The sequence below is a fragment of the Notechis scutatus genome, chromosome 2, assembly GCF_049901735.1.
Source record: "Notechis scutatus isolate UNSWTSFEM ecotype Mainland chromosome 2, rNotScu1.2, whole genome shotgun sequence".
In the NCBI taxonomy this organism is placed as follows: domain Eukaryota; kingdom Metazoa; phylum Chordata; class Lepidosauria; order Squamata; family Elapidae; genus Notechis; species Notechis scutatus.
In genome coordinates, this window is record NC_142010.1 from 171228879 (window position 1) to 171251211 (window position 22333).

Below are 22333 nucleotides of genomic sequence, written 5' to 3' on the forward strand. Positions count from 1 at the left end.
CTTTATTTTAGCGCCCTCGGGTGTGAATATGTTTTGATTTGTAGTTAGTTTAAAAAAAAAAAAAGTCCGTCCTGCCGTGACCGTCCACGATATGTACATGGCTGGGGATGATGGGTGTTGCAACCGGACGCATCTGCAGGGCCCCTGTTGTGGAAGGCTTATCTGCAGGAGGCATCTCGTTCCGAAAGATCTCTGGGCCGTGGAGAAGCAACCAGACTCTTCCCCCGATTCCCCCCCGCCCCCGGGATCAACTCGCCTTGAAATCCCAGAGGGTGGAGGGAAGAGGAAATCGCTTTCATCGAAGATGCCTGACTACGCCCCGCTACCTTCTTTCAACTGACTGGCACCCCGCCCGAAGCGACCATTTGCACGTCAGAAACGCAAGCGGGAGCTTAAAGTTGCTAGGCGGAGAGCGCACCAACTTCGGGCTTGAAGCATCGCCCTGCTTCATCTAGAAAAGCGACCCGCGTCTCCGTTTGCAAATTTTGCATCTCCCAGTCCGGTCCAGCCATGGCTGACGACGAGGAATTCGAGTAAGTCGACATTGCGACCGAGGCAGATCTAGAAAGGGGAGCGCGGGGGGGGACTAAATCCAGAAAGTTGGATCGGATTTCCGTTAGTGGAAAAAGCTGGGACGGAAGACCGCGCCGCGAGTGGCCGCCGGCCCTTTCCGATCTGCTGCTTTGTATCTCTTGGATTGAGTTCGCGCGGCCGGGAGATTGAAGGCGGGGTGGGGGTGCTTTTGGGTTCGGGGCTGAGGGAGAGGGACGGCGCTTGTGCAGCCGAAGCCACAAACGCCTCATCCCACGGCCTCCCCTCCCGGTTAAAGAACGAAGTTGGGGAAGGGGGAGTTAGAGAGAAAAGCGAGGGGGGGAAAAATAGCCGCCTCCCAAATCTCCAAAGAATGTGGAGTTGAGATCTGCCTCAGCGCCCTATTACGAAATAAAAACGGACGGGAGGACATTCATTCCTGTTGCTTCACTCTGTCTGTCTGTCTCCCTCCCTCTCTGTGTCTATCTCTCTGCCTGCCTGTCTCCTCCTCACCCCTTGCGTGCAATTGAAACAATTGAGGGGAGGGGAGAGGCTTTTAACTCTTTCCGAGGTTTCTCCCTAATGAAGGGAACATTTTTTTTTTGTTTTAGGAAAGCTGGAGAAGGGCCCTCCCTCCTCCTGGCCGGTGGCTGTCGGAAAGAGACTCCCCACCCCACCCCCACCCTTTATCAAAATCCAACACTTTCGAGTGTGAATTTCGATACGCTGTTCCTATCTCTATTTGAAGTCAGGCCAAGTTTTTTGACTATCTTCCAGGAAAACCCTAGGGCTGTTCCTTGCCCCATTTGCAGCAGCCCAGTAAGAATAAGCTCTGGCACACCTGTTTCTTCTCCTCTCTTTTTTCTGCTGGGCCTCTTGACTGCCTTAATTCCATTCTTAGCCCATGATGAGGCAGGCTTAAATTTAGCTGTACCAGTGTTAAAACAGTGTCCCCCCCCCCTTAATCCGGCTCTAGATACAACCCAAGAGATCCTCAAGCTGTTTAAAAGTCTAAAACACAAGATTTGCAAAAGACTAATTTTTAGAAGAAAGAGTTTGAAAAACAAGTTACTCAAATAGTGAAACCAGCATAAATTACGAAAAAAATTATGCTGTGAAAGAAAGCTTGGGCGGGGGATTGGACTAGATGACTTACAAGGTCCCTTCCAACTCTGATTATCTGTAAATCTGTAAAGGTACAGGTAGTTCTTGAGCTACGACCACAGTTGAGCTGCGACCAACATTTATGTTCCTAAGTGAAACATTTGTTAAGTGAGTTTTACAACCTTTCTTTCAACAGACGTTAAGTGGATCACTGCAGTTGGTTACATAGTTTTTAAAGTGAATCTGGCTTCCCCATTGACTTTGCTTGTCAGAAGGTTGCAAAAGCAGATCACATGATCCCAGGACACTGTAACTATCATAAATATGAACCAATTGCCAACCATCTGAATTTTGATCACATGGCCATGGGGATGCTGCAATCCTAAGTGTGAAAAATGGTCATAAGCCACTTTTTTTCAGTGACGTGTAACTTTGAATGCTCACTCAGTGAACTGTTGTAAGTTGAGGGCTACCTGTATGATAATATAATAAGACACCCCCAAATTATCTATTTAAAATATGATTGCTACACAATGAACAAAAAGATATCAAGCTCTATAGCTTGATATCTTTTTGTCAGCATATTGCCCAGATTTATACTAGCTAAGTTAAGCTATTTATTCTTTTAACCATCCTTCGTTGACCAAATTCTAGTGTCCTGAAGAATGGATCAAAAAGCAGGTTGTGCATCTTTGAGAGTGAAATTGAATTTATTAACAGGTTGCAATATCTAGGGACTGAATACAAAGTTGTTTAATGGATACACAAAATGGCCAATATTTATAAAAAGTTTCGGACAGAAAAAAGCCATTGAAAAACTTGTGCCAGAGAATCATAGAAAAATGACCAAATCTGCTGTTGCCTGTTGCCAAAAGTCAAAATAAATAAGTGTAGACCAGCTGGATTCACACATCACGTCAATCCATATACTATAATAGCTTTTTAAAATAGATTTTTGTGGTCTGTCCAGATTTCAAATGGTTTCTCCCCTCTTCCAGTAGGTGGCGCCAGGTTAGCAATGCCCCAAAGCCTCTTTTTCCCATGTGACCCATTTCCTCTCTGTGTCTGTGAGTTTGCGGGAGGTGTAGGTGCAGGGCTGTAATTTTCCTTGGCTATTTCTTTGGAGTATCACTGCTCCCACTGCCATGTCGCTGGTGCCTATCTCATTTAAACCAAAATCAAACAAACGGCATGATCTGAAATTCCAGCTTGGGAAAAGTCAATTCCTATTCTAAAATGATGGCCTCAAATTGTTAAGGACTGGCTAGTTCAAGCTGGAATGGAAATGGAGTTGTTCACCTGATTGTTGATTGTGCTGTTGCTATCATGGGCAGTGGGGTAAGAGTTTTATTATGGATTTTATTAAGCAGTAGATTTTTTTTTTTAAATGTAAGCTTTCCAGGAGGAGAGTTGGGTGCTATGTAAATTTTCTTAATAAAATAAAATACACATATTTCTCCCACACACAGCTGTACACACATACATGGACAACCTCTCACACATATAACTGAATATATAGAAAAAACATATTTAATGGAAGAAATGGGTAACTGCCAAAATCTTCTTTTCTCCCTGAGGATCAGATTAAAAAGCCTTCTGGTTTTATTATCATTGCCAGTGAAAGTGAAAACTTAAGTTGAAGAGAAATGAATTTGTTTAGTTGATGTTCACGTAGGACTGAGGAAGTTTGAGAAACAAGTCATGAGCTGTTCAACTGTATTGCCAAATTCTAAAGTATGAGTTTGAGTTTAATGTGTGAACCAAGCCCTGTTTGTTTTGCACTGAGAGTAGTTAGTTCTGTGCCACTATTACTCATAGATCCCCTCCAATGCAAATTATTTCCTTTTGATTGCTCTGCCACTGTACTTTCCTGAAAGCTTCATTGTGTCACTTACATAATAAATGCCATCTCTGCATCTTGAAATAAGTATGCGAATACTCCAAACAATATACTAGAGCCATAAAGTTGGTTAGTTAGATCAATCCGTCAACTAACCAACCAATCATCGATCTAACAATACATCTGACAGCAGTGACTCTGGGTGGTTTTCATTGTTAAAACAACACTTTAACAATCCAATCCACAACAGTCAAGGTCAGAACAGTAATCCCAGTTTATAAAAACTAGCATTAAGCAGCAGAGCTCATATCAGTTTCTGGCCCAAGTGCCTGGGGGAACAGCCTGATCTTAAGGGCCTTAACCAAAGGCTAACAGGAAGTGTGCTGATTCCCAGATTTCCAGAGGGATGTTATTCTACAGGGTAGGCTGTGCTACAGGAAATCATGATTCCACATGAGTTCATCTGATGAGCTGAGAAGAAACAATTTTATAGAGTAGAATAGATTAGATTAGAATAGAATAGAATAGAATAGAATAGAATAGAATAGAATAGAATAGAATAGAATAGAATTCTTTATTGGCCAAGTGTGATTGGACACACAAGGAATTTGTCTTGGTGCTTATGTACATAAAAAGATAAGATACATTCGTCAAGATTCATAGGTACTGTAGGAAGTTAGCACCCACTTGTCTCCTAGAAAATTGAAATATCCTAGGAAATATTAAAAAGGCAGAATATTTCCCCTAAAAAGAGTAGAAACTCAGAAGCAGAAACTCACCTCAGAAGCTCACCCCCACCTTTGTTAATGGTTGGGCCATTAAGTCCTGGGCCAGAATACTTTAGATAAGAAAGATCTCCAGGTAAAACTATAGCAATTGCCCAAAGCCCTTTCAGTGCATCATCATCTAGCAAGGCTCAACCAAGCCTGGAACTCAGGACAGCCTACAGAGTTGCCCCTGCATGGCCCCATGAGAGTCTGACAACCAATTAGAAACAAGCTTCAATTCAAATCCCAACAAAGGTTATAAAACCCAGGCATATCAGCTTTTTTTCTTGATCTCTCCCTTCACCTTGAAGCATGTGATCATCCTTCCTTTTCACTCTAGAGCTCCAGGCCATGTGGTCCTCCTATCTACCATTAAACCTTCCAAACAGCCCCGATGTTTCCAGTGTCTTTTTCCCCACTTGGAACTGAACCCAGAAGGATATTTCTTCCAACAGTACAACACTTTAATAATAATCATAGGGTACAATAAGCAATCAAATCATACTAGGAAATAGTCAATAAAAATTGTTAGGATACAAGCAACAAAAGTTACAGTCATACAATCATAAGTGGGAGGAGATGGGTGAAAGGAAGGATGGGAGGATTAATAGTAATAGTAATGCAGACTTAGCCAGTTTGACAGTGTTGAGGGAAATATTTGTTTAGCAGAGTGGTGGCATTCGGGGGAAAAACTGTCCTTGTGTCTAGTTGTTCTGGTGTGCAGTGCTCTATAGCGTCGTTTTGAGGATAGGAGTTGAAACAGTTTATGTCCGGGATGTGAGGGGTCTGTAAATGTATTTTCACAGCCCTCTTTTTCACTCAGTGCAGTATACCTTAATACATTGCAGTATATCCTCGATGGAAGGCAGGTTGGTAGTAATTGTTTTCTCTGCAGTCCTAATTACTCTCTGAAGTCTGTGTCTGTCCTGTTGGGTTGCAGAACCAAACCAAACAGTAATAGAGGTGCAGATGACAGACTCAATAATTCCTCTGTAGAACTGGATCAGCAGCAACAATTTTATAGTAATATCTAATGTTGAATATAATGCTTTTGGCCAAATTGCTTTGAAATACAGTGGCATTTTGCCAAATAATTACTTCTTAGGATCTTGGAAATAAAATATAAAATTTAATCAGATGGATAGACAGACAGATAATATTTAGGTATTTTGCTTTATTTTTACTTTATAGAGTTTTTTCTTTGCCTTCCTCTCCCCATACCCTGTTTCCTCCCCTCTTTTTTCTTTTTCATGTTGTTTTCTACCGATTCCCCCATCTCTTCACCATATAGTTTGTTTTTCTATAATGGGTTAGGTTTCTTTTTTAAACTATACATATTTTTACAGTGTCTATAGGTATATGATGTAACAATATATTGTTCTTTAGTTTATAAATAATATCACAATTTGCTAAGGTTTCTATTAAGAAAATCCCATGGTCCTGTGATCACCATTTGTGACTTTTCCCGCTGGCTTCTGACAAGCTAAGTCAATGGGGAAAGCTGCATTCGTTTAATAACCATGTGGTACACTTAACTGCAGTAATTTGTTCAATAACCATGGCAAGGGTCATAAACTCTGGTGCAACTCACAACAACCACCTTAGTTAGCAACAGAAATTCCCAATTATGGTAATAAGTCAAGGACTACCTGTAGCTTCTCATCATCTCTAAATATAAGGGAATCCAGATTTTCCTCTTTTAACCCTGAAATTGATCAAAGAAACCAACTTAATATATCTTTCCTGAATGCTTAAGAGTGTCACTTTTTAATCCTTTCAGAAAGAGCTTGGGCTTGGCTAGTCTAGTAAAGAGAAGGACCAGGGGAGACATGATAGCGGTCTTCCAATATTTGAGGGGCTGCCACAGGGAGGAAGGGGTCAAGCTATTTTCTAAAGCGCCTGTAGGCCAGACAAGGAATAATGGATGGAAACTGAACAAGGAGAGATTTAACCTGGAAATAAGGAGAAACTTTCTGACAGTGAGAACAATCAACCAATGGAACAGAAGTTGCCCTCGGAAGTTATGAGAGTGCCAACACTTGAGACCTTCAAAAAGAGATTGGACTGCCATTTGTCAGAAATGGTGTAGGGTCTCCCGCTTGGGGGGGGTTGGACTAGATGACCTACAAGGTCCCTTCCAACTCTGATTGTCTGTATCTGTATCTGAGCCCCAAGTTAGTTTTTTTGTTCATTTATGTAGCCATAGGTCTTTCAAAACAACAGATTTAGTATATCCAATAAATAACTTTTGTCCTTTTGTTTATCCTTTCTATAAAATCAAGACCTCAGCAAAAATCTTTTGTATAGCTCTTCATCCATTTCCTGAGAGTTGTGCACCACGTTTAGGGAATAAATCAATTCCATTTGTATATGTGTATTTTTCTCCATATATCACAGTTAAATCCACAAATCCACAGGTAAATTCAAAATAATTTCAAAATTATCAATTGCAGCTTCTTTTTGATCTGTAACTTCATTACAACATACTCAGTCCATTTTACTGAGATTATTTTTTTTAAACAACAGATTGGCCAAAATATACAATAATTTATTGAAATCTACTCCATTCTTTATCCTGTGGCATCCTCTAGTGTACAGCCTTCAAGATCCTCTTATCATAAAATTCCCAAAACAGACATTTTCTCATTTGTGAGAAAATTATTTCTAATTAAATCAAAGCTGCAAAGGAAGCCCTCGACTTACAACAGTTCATTTAATGACCATTCAAAGCTACAATGGCACTGAAAAAAGTGACTTATGACCATGTTTCAAAGTTATGACCATAACTTGCAACATTTCTATGGCCACGTGATCGAAATTCAGACTCCTGGCAACTGTCTCATATTTACGTTTGCAGTGTCCTGGGATCATGTGATCACCTTTTGCGACCTTCTGATAAGCAAAGTCCATGAGGAAGCCATATTCATTTAACAACTATGTTACTAACTTAACAAATGCAGTGATTCACTTAACAACTGTGGCAAGAAAGGTCATAAAATGAGGCAAATTTCACTTAACTGTTTCATTTATCAACAGAAATTTGTGGTAATATGTCAAGGACTACCTGTACTTCCAAATCAGTCTGGACCCTTAATCCACTATAACTTTTGAAATCCATATTCTGAGTACCCTTTTGCTGTGTAATTCAATACTTCATATATTTCAAAGGTGTTTAAAAATGTAACTTGCATTGTCTTCGGCTAAGGGGGAAGAGACTAACTTGATGAAAACAGGAAAACCTTGTTTATCTGAAGAGTCCTAAACTCTCCAACAATAATTAAAAAAAAAAAGGAATCAAAAAGTTGATTAAGAATTGAGCCTCAATCAAGCTTAATATCCATAAAAGGCAGTGTTGCAGGATTGAACTTGATGGAATCGTTATTCCCATCATAAGCTGCCTGCAGAATGGCAATTTCTACTGCCTGCAGTTAGTCCTCACTTAACAACCACAATTGAGCCCAGAATTTTGGTTGTAAGTTGTTGCAGTTGTTAAGCGGGTTACAATGGTCATCAAGCAAGTCACTATGGTCATTAAGCAAATCGTATAGTCATTAAGCAAACCATATGATCCTTAAGTGAACCAGTATATCCAATGACTGTTGCAAATCCAAAACACTGAAAATTGTGATTGCATGACAATGAGGCACTGCAAATGGTTTAAATGCAGGCCAATTGCCAAGCACCCAAAATGCAATCATATAACCGTGGGCGTGCATGTGTGAGACAGTCATAACTTGGAGGAGAGGTCACAAGTCACTTTTTTGAAGCCCATCATAACTTAGAACTGTCATTAAGTGACCAGTTTATTTCGGCTGCCCATTTTGCTATGTCTGCATGCAAAATAATTTCTTTCCAGAACTGAAAAGGAAAAAGTAGGAATTCCTATTTGGCCCTTGTGTGCCCTACCCATCATATTCATTTCACATGCGTGGAAGCTGCAAGGGAAGAACCTTCAGTTATTTAGGGACAGAAGTTACTACTTTCAATAAAAGCTCACACAATTATTTTCATCTTTCCACAAAAGGGATATATTTGTTTTGATTTCTCATTTGTATGTCTAGAAACACATCTACATTTTCTATTTATGGTTAAGTTGTTCCAGGTTCTCCAGCCATTTCTCAGCAGTAAATCACAGATTTTCTCGACATTTTACAGTTGAAGGCGCACTGTAGCTCAACCTTGGCAAATTTAAGATGTTTAAGGTGCAATTTTTAAGTCCTGCCGTTCCCCATGGCAGTAAAACAATATTGGCCTCTTTCCAAAATTCTGTCTTTGCAAAACAGACTTCATCCTGCTTTTAAGTGGCAACAAAAGTTACTTTGAAATAATTTATAATAGGAAATAGAAATCCAGATTGAATCAATCTGGAGAACCAAACTTTAAAAAAAAAATACTCGAGACACATGGTGTCTGTGGAATGTTGGAAGTTGAAGTCCATACATCTTAAAGTGGCTGAGCTCAAGAAAGGTAATGGGTAGCGTTCGGATTAACTTTACAGTCAAGGCAGCTTAGACTCTTTCTAATCAACTTGATTGGTAACATAATTACAGATGAAAATGTTTTGTTACAATAGATTGCATTGTAGTGCAAGTATCATGACTGGAATGTACTGATAGAAGGATGCAAACTATTCAAAAGAAACAGAGCTAACAAAAGAGAAGGTGGAGTTGCATTATACAGAAGTACACAAAACCAAGGATGGAAACCTCCTAGAAACCATATGGGTCAATATAAAAGGAAGGAAAAATGACATTGTTATAGGAGTATACTAAGGCTACCCAACCAAGCAGAAGAAATAGATGAACTCTTTGCTAATCAATTAACAAATGTATGTAGAAAACATACCACAATAGTAATGGGAGACTTTAACTACCCTGATATCAACTGGGAGACAAACTGCAGCAAGTTGGAGATTGAACACATTCCTAACCAATTTAGCTGACAACTTTGTAATCCAAAAGGTAGCGGAGGGAACTAAAGGAAAAACTACTGGAAGTAATTCTTACTAATAGAGAAGAAGTGATAGATGGAATTGAAGTTGCTGGAACCTTGGGTAAGGGTGACCATGTCATATTGGAATTCAATATAATGCAAACACAAGCATTAAAATATAATCCAACCAGTGCCTTAAACTTTAAAAGAGCTGATTTTAACAAACTCAGGGAGACTCTAAGCAAAATTTCATGGATAAAAATCCTAAAGGAGAAAACAAGAAACATGGGAAACACTGAAAAATATGACCATAAAAGCCCAGCCCAACATAACACCACTAAAAAAAAATCCAAGAAGAAACCAGCATGGTTGCATAAAGATCTCTCTGATAAACTGAAAGACAAAAAGGATAAGTACAAAAAATGGAAAGAGGGACACATAACTAAGGCAGAACATCAGCAGATAGCCCGAATCTGCAAAGATGAAGTCGGGAAAGCAAAGGCTTAGAATGAACAAAGACTTGCAACAAAAGTCAAAGACAATAAAAAGAAGTTTCTTTCAACATATAAATAACAAGAAAAAAAATCAAGGAAACAGTTGGTCCACTAAAGAGTGAAGATAGCAAGGAAGTAACAGGCAGTGGAGAGAAAGCAGAGCTGCTTAACTTACTCTTCGCATCAGTCTTCACACAAACTATTGCCCAACCTACCAAAAACATAACTGTAAAAGACAGACTAGAAATAAAAATTAAAATAACTAAGAAAATGATAAGAGAACACCTGTCTGATCTTGATGAATATAAGTCACCAGGACCTGATGGATTGCATTCCAGAGTTCTGAAAGAGCTGGCAGATGTTATCTCAGAACCATTGAACCATATCTTTAAAAAGCTTGGAGCACTGGGGAACTACCAGAGAATTGGAAAAGAACTGTTGTGGTTCCTATCTTCAAAAAGAAAAAAAACAGTCCCAGGAAACTACAGACCAATCAATCCTTAGGAAGATACTGGAAATGATGATGATGATGATGATGATGATGATGATGATGATGATGATGATGATAAAGCAGCTGACCAAAAGCTTACTTGGAATTGGCTAACATCAGGAATACTGAAAAAAGAAACTGAAGGCTTTATTTTGGCTGCTCAAGAACAAGCCTTAGCCACAAATTGCATGAAGGCAAAGATTCAGCATGTCACCACCAACAGCAAATGCTGCCTCTGTAATGAGAAAGATGAAACAGTTGATCATTTAAGCAGTGGGTGCAGCAAAATTTCACAAACTGACTACTTAGAACGCCATAACCGAGTTGCTAAAATCATTCACTGGAAACTATGGCAAACGTTTGGATTTGAGTATAGTAACAACTACTGGGAACATCAGGTTGAGAAGGTTCAGGAGAATGAAAAAGTCAAGATCTTGTGGGACTTCAGAATTCAGACAAACAAGCATTTGGCCCACAACATGCCTGACATAACAATAGTTGAGAAGAAAAGGATTTGGTTCATTGACATTGCAGTACCTGGTGATGCACTAATTGTAGACATGCAGCAAGAAAAAATCACAAAGTATCGGGACTTATAAATTGAAGTTGAGTGACTTTGGAAAAAGAAATCATGTGTTATCCCAATTGTAATTGGAGCCCTTGGAGCAATACCTAAAGGGCTGCCTCGCTATTTGGAAATCCTGAATATATCAGACTTAAATACCCTGATTTTACAAAAAACCACCCTACTTGAAACAGCTTATATCCTTCGACGCTACCTGAACAGTGCCTAGGTCCTTGGTTAGGACTCGAGCTGATGAGCTACCAACCAGTCCCAAAGGCTGTGAATCTCACAAAAGATATGATGATGATGATGATGATGATGATGATTAATAATAATAATAATAATAATAATAATAATAATAATTAATAATAATAATAAAAACAGATCTATGAATATCTAGAAACAAATAAAGCTATAACTAGTAGCCAGCACAGGTTTGTTAAAAATAGATCATGCCAAACCAATCTTATTTCATTCTTTGATAAAGTGACTAAATTAGTAGACCAGTGAAATGCTGTGGACATAGTATATTTAGACTTCAGCATGGCATTTGACAAAGTAGACCACAACCTACTTCTTGGTAAGCTAGAAAAATGTGGGATAGATAACATCACCACCAGATGGATTTGTAGCTGGCTGACAAGTCGTACCAATAACACACACACCAACAACAGCCAAGCCTGCTACAACTGGCCCCAATCCATTGTGTTCACAACCTTTTCACAGAAAAAGAAGTGCAAGATCTATTACACAGACAAAAGCCAGGAAAAGCACCAGTGCCAGACAAGATAACTCCTTCTTGCTTAAAAGTCTGTGCTGACCAATTGGCCCCCATCTTCACCCGAATCTTCAATAGATCACTAGAGAAGTGCTATGTTCCTTCAAACGCTCTACTATCATCCCAGTGCCAAAGAAGCCCTCCATCAAGGAACTGAATGACTACAGACCAGTTGCTCTAACATCTGTAGTTATGAAAATCTTTGAAAGGCTTGTGCTGTCCCACCTGAAAACCATCACGGATCCGCTGTTAGATCCCATGCAGTTTGCATACTGAGCAAATAGATCGACAGATGATGCTGTTAACATGGCTCTGCATTACATCCTACAACTCCTTGAATCTCCAAATACCTACGCAAGGGTCCTCTTTGTAGACTTCAGTTCAGCATTCAATACCATCATTCCAGACACTCTTCTAAGTATATTAAACCAACTAGCGGTACCTGAACACACTTATAAGTGGATCATAAGCTTCCTAAGAGACAGGAAGCAGCAGGTGAAGCTAGGCGGAATCATATCCGATACCTGTACAATCAGCACAAGGGCCCCCCAAGGCTGTGTGCTATCTCCACTTCTCCCTATATACCAATGACTGCATCTCAAATGATCCATCTGTTAAAATACTGAAGTTTGCTGATGACACAACAGTGATTGGTCTCATTTGAGACAACAACAAATCTGCATACAGACAGGAGGTGATACAACTTGCCTCGTGGTGTAACTGGAACAATCTGGAACTGAACACACTCAAAACCATAGAAATGGTGGTAGACTTTAGAAGAAACCCTCCCATGCTACCACCTCTTACAATACTAGACAACACAGTATCAACTGTAGAGACCTTCAGATTTCTAGGTTCTACTATATCACATGACCTAAAATGGACACCTAACATCAAAAACGTCATCAAAAAAGCACAACAAAGAATGTTCTGTCTGCGCCAACTCAGAAAGCTCAAACTGCCCAAGGAGCTGCTGATACAGTTCTACAGAGGAATTATTGAGTCTGTCATCTGCACCTCTATAACTGTTTGGTTTGGTTCTGCAACCTAACAGAACAGACACAGACTTCAGAGGATAATTACTACCCACCTGCCTTCAATCGAGGACCTGTATACTGCACGAGTCAAAAAGAGGGCTGTGAAAATATTTACAGACCCCTCACATCCCAGACATAAACTGTTTCAACTCCTTCCCTCAAAACAACGCTATAGAGCACTGCACACCAGAACAAACTAGACACAAGAACCGTTTTTTCCTGAAAGCCATCACTCTGCTAAACAAATAATTCCCTCAACACTGTTCAACTATTACAAAGTCTGCAGTACTATTACTATTAATCTTCTCATCACTCCTTATCACCCATCCCCTCCCACTTGTGACTGTATGACTGTAACTTTGTCGCTTGTATCCTTACGATCTATATTGATTGTTTCCTAGTATGATTTGATTGCTTATTGTACCCTATGACTATCATTAAGTGTCATACCTTATGATTCTCGACTCTTGATGAATGTATCTTTTATTTTATGTATACTGAAAGTATTTACAACAAGACAAATTCCTTGTGTGTCCAATCACACTTGGCCAATAAAGTATTCTATCTATTCTATCTATCTATTATTGAGTATTCCTTAATGGTAATACATCCACATGGAGGGAAGTAAGCAGTGGAATACCACAAGGTCCTGTCTTAGGCCCAGTACTCTTCAATATCTTCATAAATGACTTAGATGAGGGAATAGGAGGAGAACTCATCAAATTTGCAGATGACACTAAACTGGCAGGAACAGCCAACAGCCCAAAAGATAAGCTCAGGACCAAAAAAGATATGGACAGACTTGAACAATGGGCCCTATCCAACAAAATGAAATTTAATGTGAAGAAAAGCAAAGTTTTACACATGAGCAGAAAAAAACAAAGGTACAAGTACAGATTAGGTCAGTGTTGGCGAACCCTTTTGCCACCGAGTGTGTGCGTGTGTGCGTGCGTGTGTGCATGCCGGAAACCAGAAGAGCAGCTGCCTGGCACATGCCGGGGGGAAAAAGATCTTCTGGTTTCCGGCGTTTGCATCCGTGTTGAGTACCTGGTCCTCTCGTTCCTTGAGCACTTTAGCTTCTGCATTTCATTCACTTACTTAGTCTGATTTGTGGTTGCACCAGTTTTCCAAAACCTTCTCAACTTGATGTTCCTAATAGATTTTACTACATTTAAATTCAAATGTCCTGCAAAGTTTCTAATAAATAATTCTGGGAATTAGGTCATGACACTGCTTGTGGTCAATATGTGAAATTTTGCTGTTGCCACTGATCAAATAGTCAAATGCTTCATCTTTTTTTTTTTTTTTTACTACAAAGGCAATCTTTCCTCTTATTTGAATTTTCGCCTTCATGTAAAGCTTTTTCTTGAGCCACTAAAATAAAGCCTTCAGTTTCTTTCTTTAGCATTTCTGATCTTAACCAATTCTATGTGGCTTTTTAAAAAAAATAAACTTTTCCTTCTATATCCTTTAAGTATTGACCTTGCTTGTTCTTCCAATTAACAAATAAGTTTTCAGTTGTTTCTTTTTTATATTCAACCTTCATCTTTGTGGTTTTTCAAGAGATTTCCTTGGTTGGTTGCCTTTAGCAAGGGTTCTTGGCTCCTCTTAATTTACTCCTGTCTGAGCAGGAGGTTGGACCCTTCCAACTCTGTTATTCTGTTAGTCATTCGGGCCATGTGTTACTTCCTTCACAATTTATTTCGTTTATTATTTTATTCTGCATTTTCTGCAGTTTGGTATTTTGTCCGTGTGCTCATCACAGCATTTTAAAAAAAAATCTGACAGTATCTAAGCCTAATAATAAAGAAATATACCAAAAATATGTAGAACAGAAAAATTGGTATTTGCTTTATTAATTTGGTCATGGGTTTATAAATAGCTGTTATGAAATATGATGATAAAATATGATCCCAATCATAGTGTTTGGAAATCATGGTTTATGGCTGGGTGCTGCATGTGACTTTTCAATAAATGACAGTAAAAATAAATCCAAGACTTGGCACAATACGAGAAATCAACTATTTTTCTTTTCTTTCCAATGGCATTATTATAAGTTGGTTTCCTGTAATTTGAAGAAAAAAATCATGTGAAAATTATAGTGGAACCCTATTTCCCCCCCCCCCTTTTTTTTTTTTTGCATTTTGCTTGGGAAGGTTAGGAACTAAACTGGTACTTTAATCTATTTGGATATGTTTATCCTTTCAGATCCTCTTTGGGAGAATTTGGCTCTTGACATGAAACGTGTTTCAGTGCTTGAATTAATGAAAGTTGCATGCCCTTTTGTTCAGTGGTTGAATAGTTCTAATGCCTTTGACCCGTAATGTTATTCTTACTATAGATCTGCTTCATGTAAATAAAGTGAAAATTAAATTAAAATAAACGTAAATTAAAAGCTGGAATCTCTTGGGTATGAATGGCAGTTTGTAGTTTTAAAAATAGAATGTACAGATACAAATCTTGTGTTTTTCATGTTTCTTTAACAGGGACTTTTTTGACGGAAATGATACTTGTACAAAATCAATTGAAACGTCTACTTTTCTACATTTTTCACTAATTCCATCAGTAAGTAGACCAATAATCTGACAACCATTGACATCTTGGACTGTCCTGATTGATGAATGTGCCCTTAGATTCATTGAAGAAAGCCCATTTAGAAGCATTTCCAAAGCTGGCAGATTCTGCATGTATAATCCAGATGCAACTGCTATTATTCTCAGCAAAAAAAGTTCTAGCTGCAAATGAGGGGAGCAATTATTTAATGTATGCCTATGTCTATTTATTTATTTATATCCCAGTGTTATGATTTTTACAAACACTGAAGATAGGATTACTAATAGCACTTAGACTTATGCACTACTTCACAGTGCTTTACAGCCCTCTCTAAGCGGTTTGCAGAGTCAGCACATGGCCCCCAACAATCTGGGTCCTCATTTTACTGACCTCAGAAGGATGGAAGGCTGAGTCAACCTTGAGCCTGGTGAGATTCAAACTGTCAAATTGCAGGCAGCTGGCAGTCAGCAGAAGCAGCCTGCAGTACTGCATTCTAACCACTGTGCTTAGATGGTGAACATATCCACTCCTTCCTCCAATTTTCCCCACAACAACAATAACTCTATGAAGTGGATTGGGCTAAGAGAAAGGGGCTGGCACTGGCCCAGCATCAACCAGCTAGCTTTCATGGCTAAGTCAGGAACTCAATGGTCTTCTGCTTCCTATTCTGGTGCCTTAAGCATTAGACCAAACTGGGTCTCACATATCTAAGTATTGGGTCGAAGATGGCTGCCTTTAGGACAAGGCAAAGTTTGCATTTATCTACTGTACATGCTTCACTGCCCCAAGAACAAACTTACAAAGGAGTACATGGGTGCTTGTGTTTATAGATGTGAAAAGCAGAGCTCTCCTACCCTATAGTAGGAGAGAAATTATAATTGACCTATCAAATTCCTTAATTTAATCTATCCAAGGCACTAGGCAAGGTACTCTGCTGGGTGGATCTGGGAGGAGGTTTGAAGGATGAAGGCTTGCTCAGGATTCTAAACTAGTTTTGACTTGCATTGGCTGGTAAAACATGTCTCCAGCTCTGAATTGTTGGGTACCATAATAAGTTCTATACTCAAGATTTATTGATGACTTCATTATGGTTCATCATAGTTTTTCATAATATCAATCATGTTTTTTTTCTGTTCCTGCAGGTTGTCATCATTTTGATTCTGGCCTGTCTTGAAAAGAGAGAAAAAAGATTCTGGTTTGATGACAGATATCCCAAATGTCCAAGACGTTGTGCGTTACTGCTGTGAGTTGGACAATACTTGCTGGCCATTTCTGAGTAGCAGCCTGTGACATACAAGTTTGGGGACTCATAGACCCAAACTGCAAGAAACTGCAGTTGCCTAAAGCAACTTTATGTCCTAGACATAAAACATAAAGCGATTCAGTCAAATATCTCTTGCATATTTATATTTTGTGATGAAAACCACTTTCAATTATTCCGAAGCAGACAATTCATTTCTTTAGCATATGGCATCCAAAGCAGGTATAGGAAAAACACTTTCTAAGGCAATTGTGGCTTCTAGTTTTGGTCTGACTCACATCAACCCTAGTCAGATGGGAAGCCATCACTGGAACTGTAATCTAGCACATCTGAAGCGACATAGTACACTTTGCTTGCATCCCAACTACAGCACAAACATGTGACAGGGACGTTTTTTTTTCCTGCAGTGTCCCTGTGATATTGCCTTTACTTATTACCAATTCATCAGATGTAAGATGAACTTCACTTTTTTTGTTGCTGTACAAATGTTTAAGAACTCTTTTCTTCCTTATACCGGTACCATTCAAGGAGAGCTTTAAGCTGCCTAGAAAGCGTTAAGCTTTGACTTCCTTTAACTTGGATGGAAGGCAATAACTGGGACAGAAACAATGGAGCTAAGATAAAGAATTAGTAATTCTGTGTCATTGGTGCTCGGTTATTTTCTTGCAGATGTTTCATTACCCACCCAAGGTAACAACATCAGTACCACTATAATCAGAGAGAACCAAGAACTCCTCATTTCAACTCTGAACTACAAATATTCTCCTTTATTGGGATTAGTAATTTAATGCCAGTGTAATTCTCCACTAGTTCAAGATTGACTGGAAACTATTATAACTATGGTTTAACAGATTTAACAGATTAACAGAGTTGGAAGGGACCTTGTAGGTCATCTAGTCCAACCCCCTGCCCAAGCAGGAGACCCTACACTGTTTCTGACAGATTGCAGTCCAGCCTGTTCTTGAAAGCTTCCAGTGATGAAGCTCGCACAACTTCTGAGGGCAAGCTGTTCCATTGGTTGAGTATTCTCACTGTCAGAAAATGTCTCCTTGTTTTCAGGGTGAATCTCTCCTTGTTCAGTTTCCATCCATTATTCCTTGTCTGGCCTACAGGCGCTTTAGAAAATAGCTTGACCCCTTCCTCCCTGTGGCAGCCTCTCAAATATTGGAAGACCGCTATCATGTCTCCCCTGGTCCTTCTCTTTACTAGACTAGCCAAGCCCAATCTCTTTCTGAAAGGATTAAAAAGTGACACTCTTAAGCATTCAGGAAAGATTTATTAAGTTGGTTTCTTTGATCAATTTCAGGGTAAAAAGAGGAAAATAGTTATATCTGGATTCCCTTATATTTAGAGATGATGAGAAGCTACAGGTAGTCCTTGACTTATTACCATAATTGGGAATTTCTGTTGCTAACTAAGGCGGTTGTTGTGAGTTGCACCAGAGTTTATGGCCCTTGCCATGGTTATTAAACAAATTACTGCAGTTAAGTGTACCACATGGTTATTAAACGAATGCAGCTTTCCTCATTGACTTAACTTGTCAGAAGCCAGCGGGAAAAGTCACAAATGGTGACCACAGGACCATGGGATTTTCTTAATAGAAACCTTAGCAAATTGTGATATTATTTATAAACTAAAGAACAATATATTGTTACATCATACACCTATAGACACTGTAAAAATATGTATAGTTTGGCCTTCAGGTGCTTTGGAAAATAGGTTGACCCCTTCCTCTCTGTGGCAGCCCCTCAAATATTGGAAGACTGCTATCATGTCTCCCCTGGTCCTTCCCTAGACTAGCCATGCCCAGTTCCTTTAACCGTTCTTCATATGTTTCAGCCTCCAGTCCCCTAATCCTCTTCTCTGCACTTTTTCTAGTGTCTCAACATTTTTTGGAAAGGGTCTCAATGTCTTAAGATTTCTTTTCATTATTTTACAGCCCACTGGACTTTTACAACTCAATCAACAACCGATGGTCATTGGGATTTGCATTTGGTGCTACTACTGATAAAATCATGTTTCTATTTGAGAAAGAGTTCTTTCCAGTGGGACTTCCTGAATGGGCTAAAGGTAAAACTCATGATTAACAAGTGATAAGAGCAGTAGAGGAACCCTGTATCTTTGTATTGCCCAATTTTTCTGTTTAGCTATTTTTTAATCTTAAGGTTATCTGGATTCCAGAAAATTAGTTTACTCAGGAGTGCAGTGAGGGCTAGATTTTAGAGCAAATAGGACAAGTTATGAAGGCAGTGGCAAGTGGCATCAGCATTAGAGATGGTAAGAGTAGGCAAAGCCTCCCCAGGATAAATACATAGCCATTTAAATCAGGGGTCTCCAACCCTGGCAACGTTAAGACGTGTGGACTTATTCAATTACATTTCTTCTATATTTATCCATTTTATACTCATCATATTCATATTTCCCTCTGCCTTGTTTACAAATATTCCTCTCGCTTTCTCCCAAGGTTTTATTAAATCTCAATCAAACATACAGACACAAAACACAAAAACATAAAACTTCTTTTTAAAAAGTAGCTTGGCCCCGGATTACCTCTCTTTATATGGACTTCAATTAGATTCGTGTTCAGCTTATATGCCATTACCTATCTTATTACCCTTCTATACCTTCATTATAACTTCTCCCCGCTTTCCACTCTTCTTAATTCTATTTTATTTATTTCATCTTAATTTAAATCATTATATTTGTATCTTTTGTCCATTCTTTTCCAATTATCCATTTATCTCATTCATATTAGAAAAAAATATTTCTCCTGAAATCACTAATCGAAGTATGATGCCTTTCCATCGCTCCCCTAAATTAACATTTAAGGTAACACCTAATTCCCTATCTAATTCTGCTTAGTACATTCTACTTACTAAAATAGTAAATCCATAAAGTAATTAAATATATAATTAAACATTAAATCTCATAGCATTCCAATTATCTATTTCAAAAACAAATACCATAATAATAAGTTCATACAAACATCCACACAATAGTCAATTAAACTCTATACTTAAACTAAATATTTTAAACATTCCTTTTAATATTTTATTAAATCTTAAAATCTATCATTATTAAACCTTTAATGTTTTAATCTTTACTTAAGCCTTATTAAATTCTAATTTTCTATTTCTAATACAAATACTACAATACTATCATGTACCTTGCAGAAACATTTTGGAACAAAGTTATGCATTACCCATTATCCCTAAAAAAAGATTTCTTTTCCACATCTTGTTTCATACCTTTGTGGCTTTTCCCCCCCTTCTTCTAAAAATATTTCTAAAAAAATATTTAAGTGGAAATGGGATATATTAGAATTATATTGTATACAACAATGTTTTATCTGCCTTGTAAAAATTTATAATGGAAAGAGGTTTAATGTCTTTAATGTCTAATGATGCTTTGTTTGTCTGTAAAATTAATAAAATTTGTTTAAAAAAAAAAAAGACTTGTGGACTTTAACTCCCAGAGTTCCTCAGCCAGCTTTGCTGGCTGAGGAACTCTGGGAGTTGAAGTCCACAAGTCTTAAAGTTGCCAAGGTTGGAGACCCCTGATTTAAAGCCTTCCTCCTTGTAACACCATAACATTAAATATCTGTTTCTAGGAGCATACATTCTTATTTGGGACTGAAGATAAGGCTCTAACCTCTGCAACATGTTAAACCATAGGTATAAGCAAATAACTTGTGGGTTAGAGGTTTCTTGATAGGGAAATAACAATTAGTGAGAAAAGTGCTATAACCCCTTCTTAACTTTCCTTCTTCAAATTCCTCCTTCTAACACAATGTTTCCTCTCTGCTGACTTTCAGTTTTAAAGCCTAATAGGTGGTAATGATAGTAAAAATAGAAAAAGACTCTTGTCAATTAAATGTGTTTCATGGTGCCTATATGGTTATGTACATAGGTTGATTATGTCCCTTCAAGTCATTTTTTACTCCAAGATAGATAGATCTTCTCTAAGACAATCTGTCTCTAACCTGGTTTCCCACCTGTGCACTCATCACCATTATGCCGTATGAGTCCATCCTCTTCAGATAACAGATAATCAGAGTTGGAAGGGTCCTTATAGGTCATCTAGTCCAATCCCCCCCACCCAAGCGGGAGACCCTACACCATTTCTAACAAATGGCAGTCCAATCTCTTTTTGAAGATCTCAAGTAATCTTCGCTAGTGATTGTCCTCTTATTCTCTTTCCTTCTACCTTTCCCAGCATTAGGGCCTTCTCTATGGAGCTAGGTCTTTGCATAATGTGTCTGAAGTAGGATAATTTGAGCCTGGTCAATTTAGAGTTCTCATTGTGTTATAAGTGTTACAAAAATAACAACTTTTACCTCATAATCCCATTAATAAAATTCTCAAATTGCACTGAGATTTCTTTAATTTGAAATATTTATTTTGACAAAAATATATCAGTTTCTCTAAATGATGCAAAAATGGTTTTGTAGTCTATAAAATTCAGCAAAGTTTAAAGAGCTAATAACAGTACATGTTGTCTTATTACTGTTGCAAACTCCATAATGGTTGGTCAATGGCTGTCATAACCATTTTCCCAATCATTCACTGCTGAACAATTGAATAAAGATATATTTGTGTCCTTTCTTCTGCAGTATTTTGGGTCCTCGTCACGGCTTTTGAAGTGGGCATCTCCTCATACCCTTTCTTTGTATGTCTTTTAACAAAATATGAAGTTGTAGGAGCAGTTTTGGGATTTCTTTACACAGCAGCTTGGTAAGCAGAATTTTAACAGAGTCATGAATGAGAATGAGTCTCAGAGAAGATGTGGGAACCAATTCTTGATATAACAGGGAAAATTACAATAAAGTGATTTCATACCAAAAATATTATCTACAAATGACTTTTTAAGCAAGTAGAACTGTGGATATTTTTCTAGATCTTAACTTCCAGAAATAATCACAATAAATTGTGAAGCAGAGATACTAAACCATAGGTTAGTTTTGTAAAAAAATACAATAACTAAATTTCTAAAATTTACACATCAGAAGAGGAAGTAAACCTTGAAATAAACAATTCTGAATCTCAGAATTTGATGTGAGTTTCAGAGTTGTTTTGAGTTTATAGTCGTTACATACCTAAATATGTATTAAGTTTTTTTTTTTGATCTCAGCAAAATAATTGGAATAGATGGAACAACTATTCTGATTTCTTCTTTGCTATAAAACTAAAATCCTTAATAATTTATTTTAGGTACTATCAGTACATCCAGATCTACATTTTACTTTCCCTGATCTGAAACTTGAGAATCAGACTGCCCTTTTCTAGAGAATCAGGACAGGGCAAAAGGCTTTCAGGTTATGAACTAAATATTCATAGTGGGGAATGATAAAAGATAACCCATTAGTGGTGCTAAGTTTCCGGTAGTCCAACCTACCATTCTCCCCCCGTCTTTGCTCTTGAAGATAAGGAATCACCACATATTAAATTTGAGGGGCAAAACCATTGGCACTTAAATTTATTACAATAGTGACTATATGTACTTAACAATAAGGCATGAAAAGGAGAGCCAGTTTGGTGTGGTGAATAAAAGTATTGGGCTAGAAAAAAGGAACTTGTAAGTTTTAGTCTTCTTTAGGCATGAAGCCAGTAGGGTGATATTGGGAAATTGACTCTAGTTCAATGGTACAGGAATATAGTAAACCACTTCCAAAAATATTGCCAAGAAAATTGCATGGAATTGTCCACATAGTTGCCAGGAGGAGGGAGGGTGATAGAGGAATGTATGTATGTATGTATGTATGTATGTATGTATGTATGTATGTATGTATGTATGTATGTAATGAAGGATGGAAGGAAGGAAGGAAGGAATAGATCCTCTAGATGTGGTCAAATGAGCAACTTGCTGCTACTTAGAAGTCCTACTGTTAAACAGAATGAATGGGGAGTGGAACACTGTGGGTGGCAAAACCGACAGTTGAGTAACATCTTAAACAGCGGTAGGATTCTACCAGTTCTATAAAA

General features: G+C 38.2%; 1 protein-coding gene across 2 annotated transcripts in view; it reads left to right on the plus strand.

The window, feature by feature from the left end:
- The first annotated feature begins 274 nt into the window (after positions 1-274).
- Positions 275-22333, plus strand: part of LOC113415502 (stimulated by retinoic acid gene 6 protein-like) — a 49519-nt gene continuing 27460 nt past the window's right edge. The window contains exons 1-5 of one of the 2 annotated variants that reach the window (XM_026672937.2): positions 275-533; positions 15025-15103; positions 16234-16334; positions 18292-18422; positions 20965-21085. In XM_026672937.2, the coding sequence (XP_026528722.2) occupies positions 511-533; positions 15025-15103; positions 16234-16334; positions 18292-18422; positions 20965-21085 (455 nt within the window). In that variant the 5' untranslated portion in view covers positions 275-510. The remainder of the gene's footprint in view (positions 534-15024; positions 15104-16233; positions 16335-18291; positions 18423-20964; positions 21086-22333) is intronic. The other variant, XM_087957396.1, reaches the window with a different exon arrangement.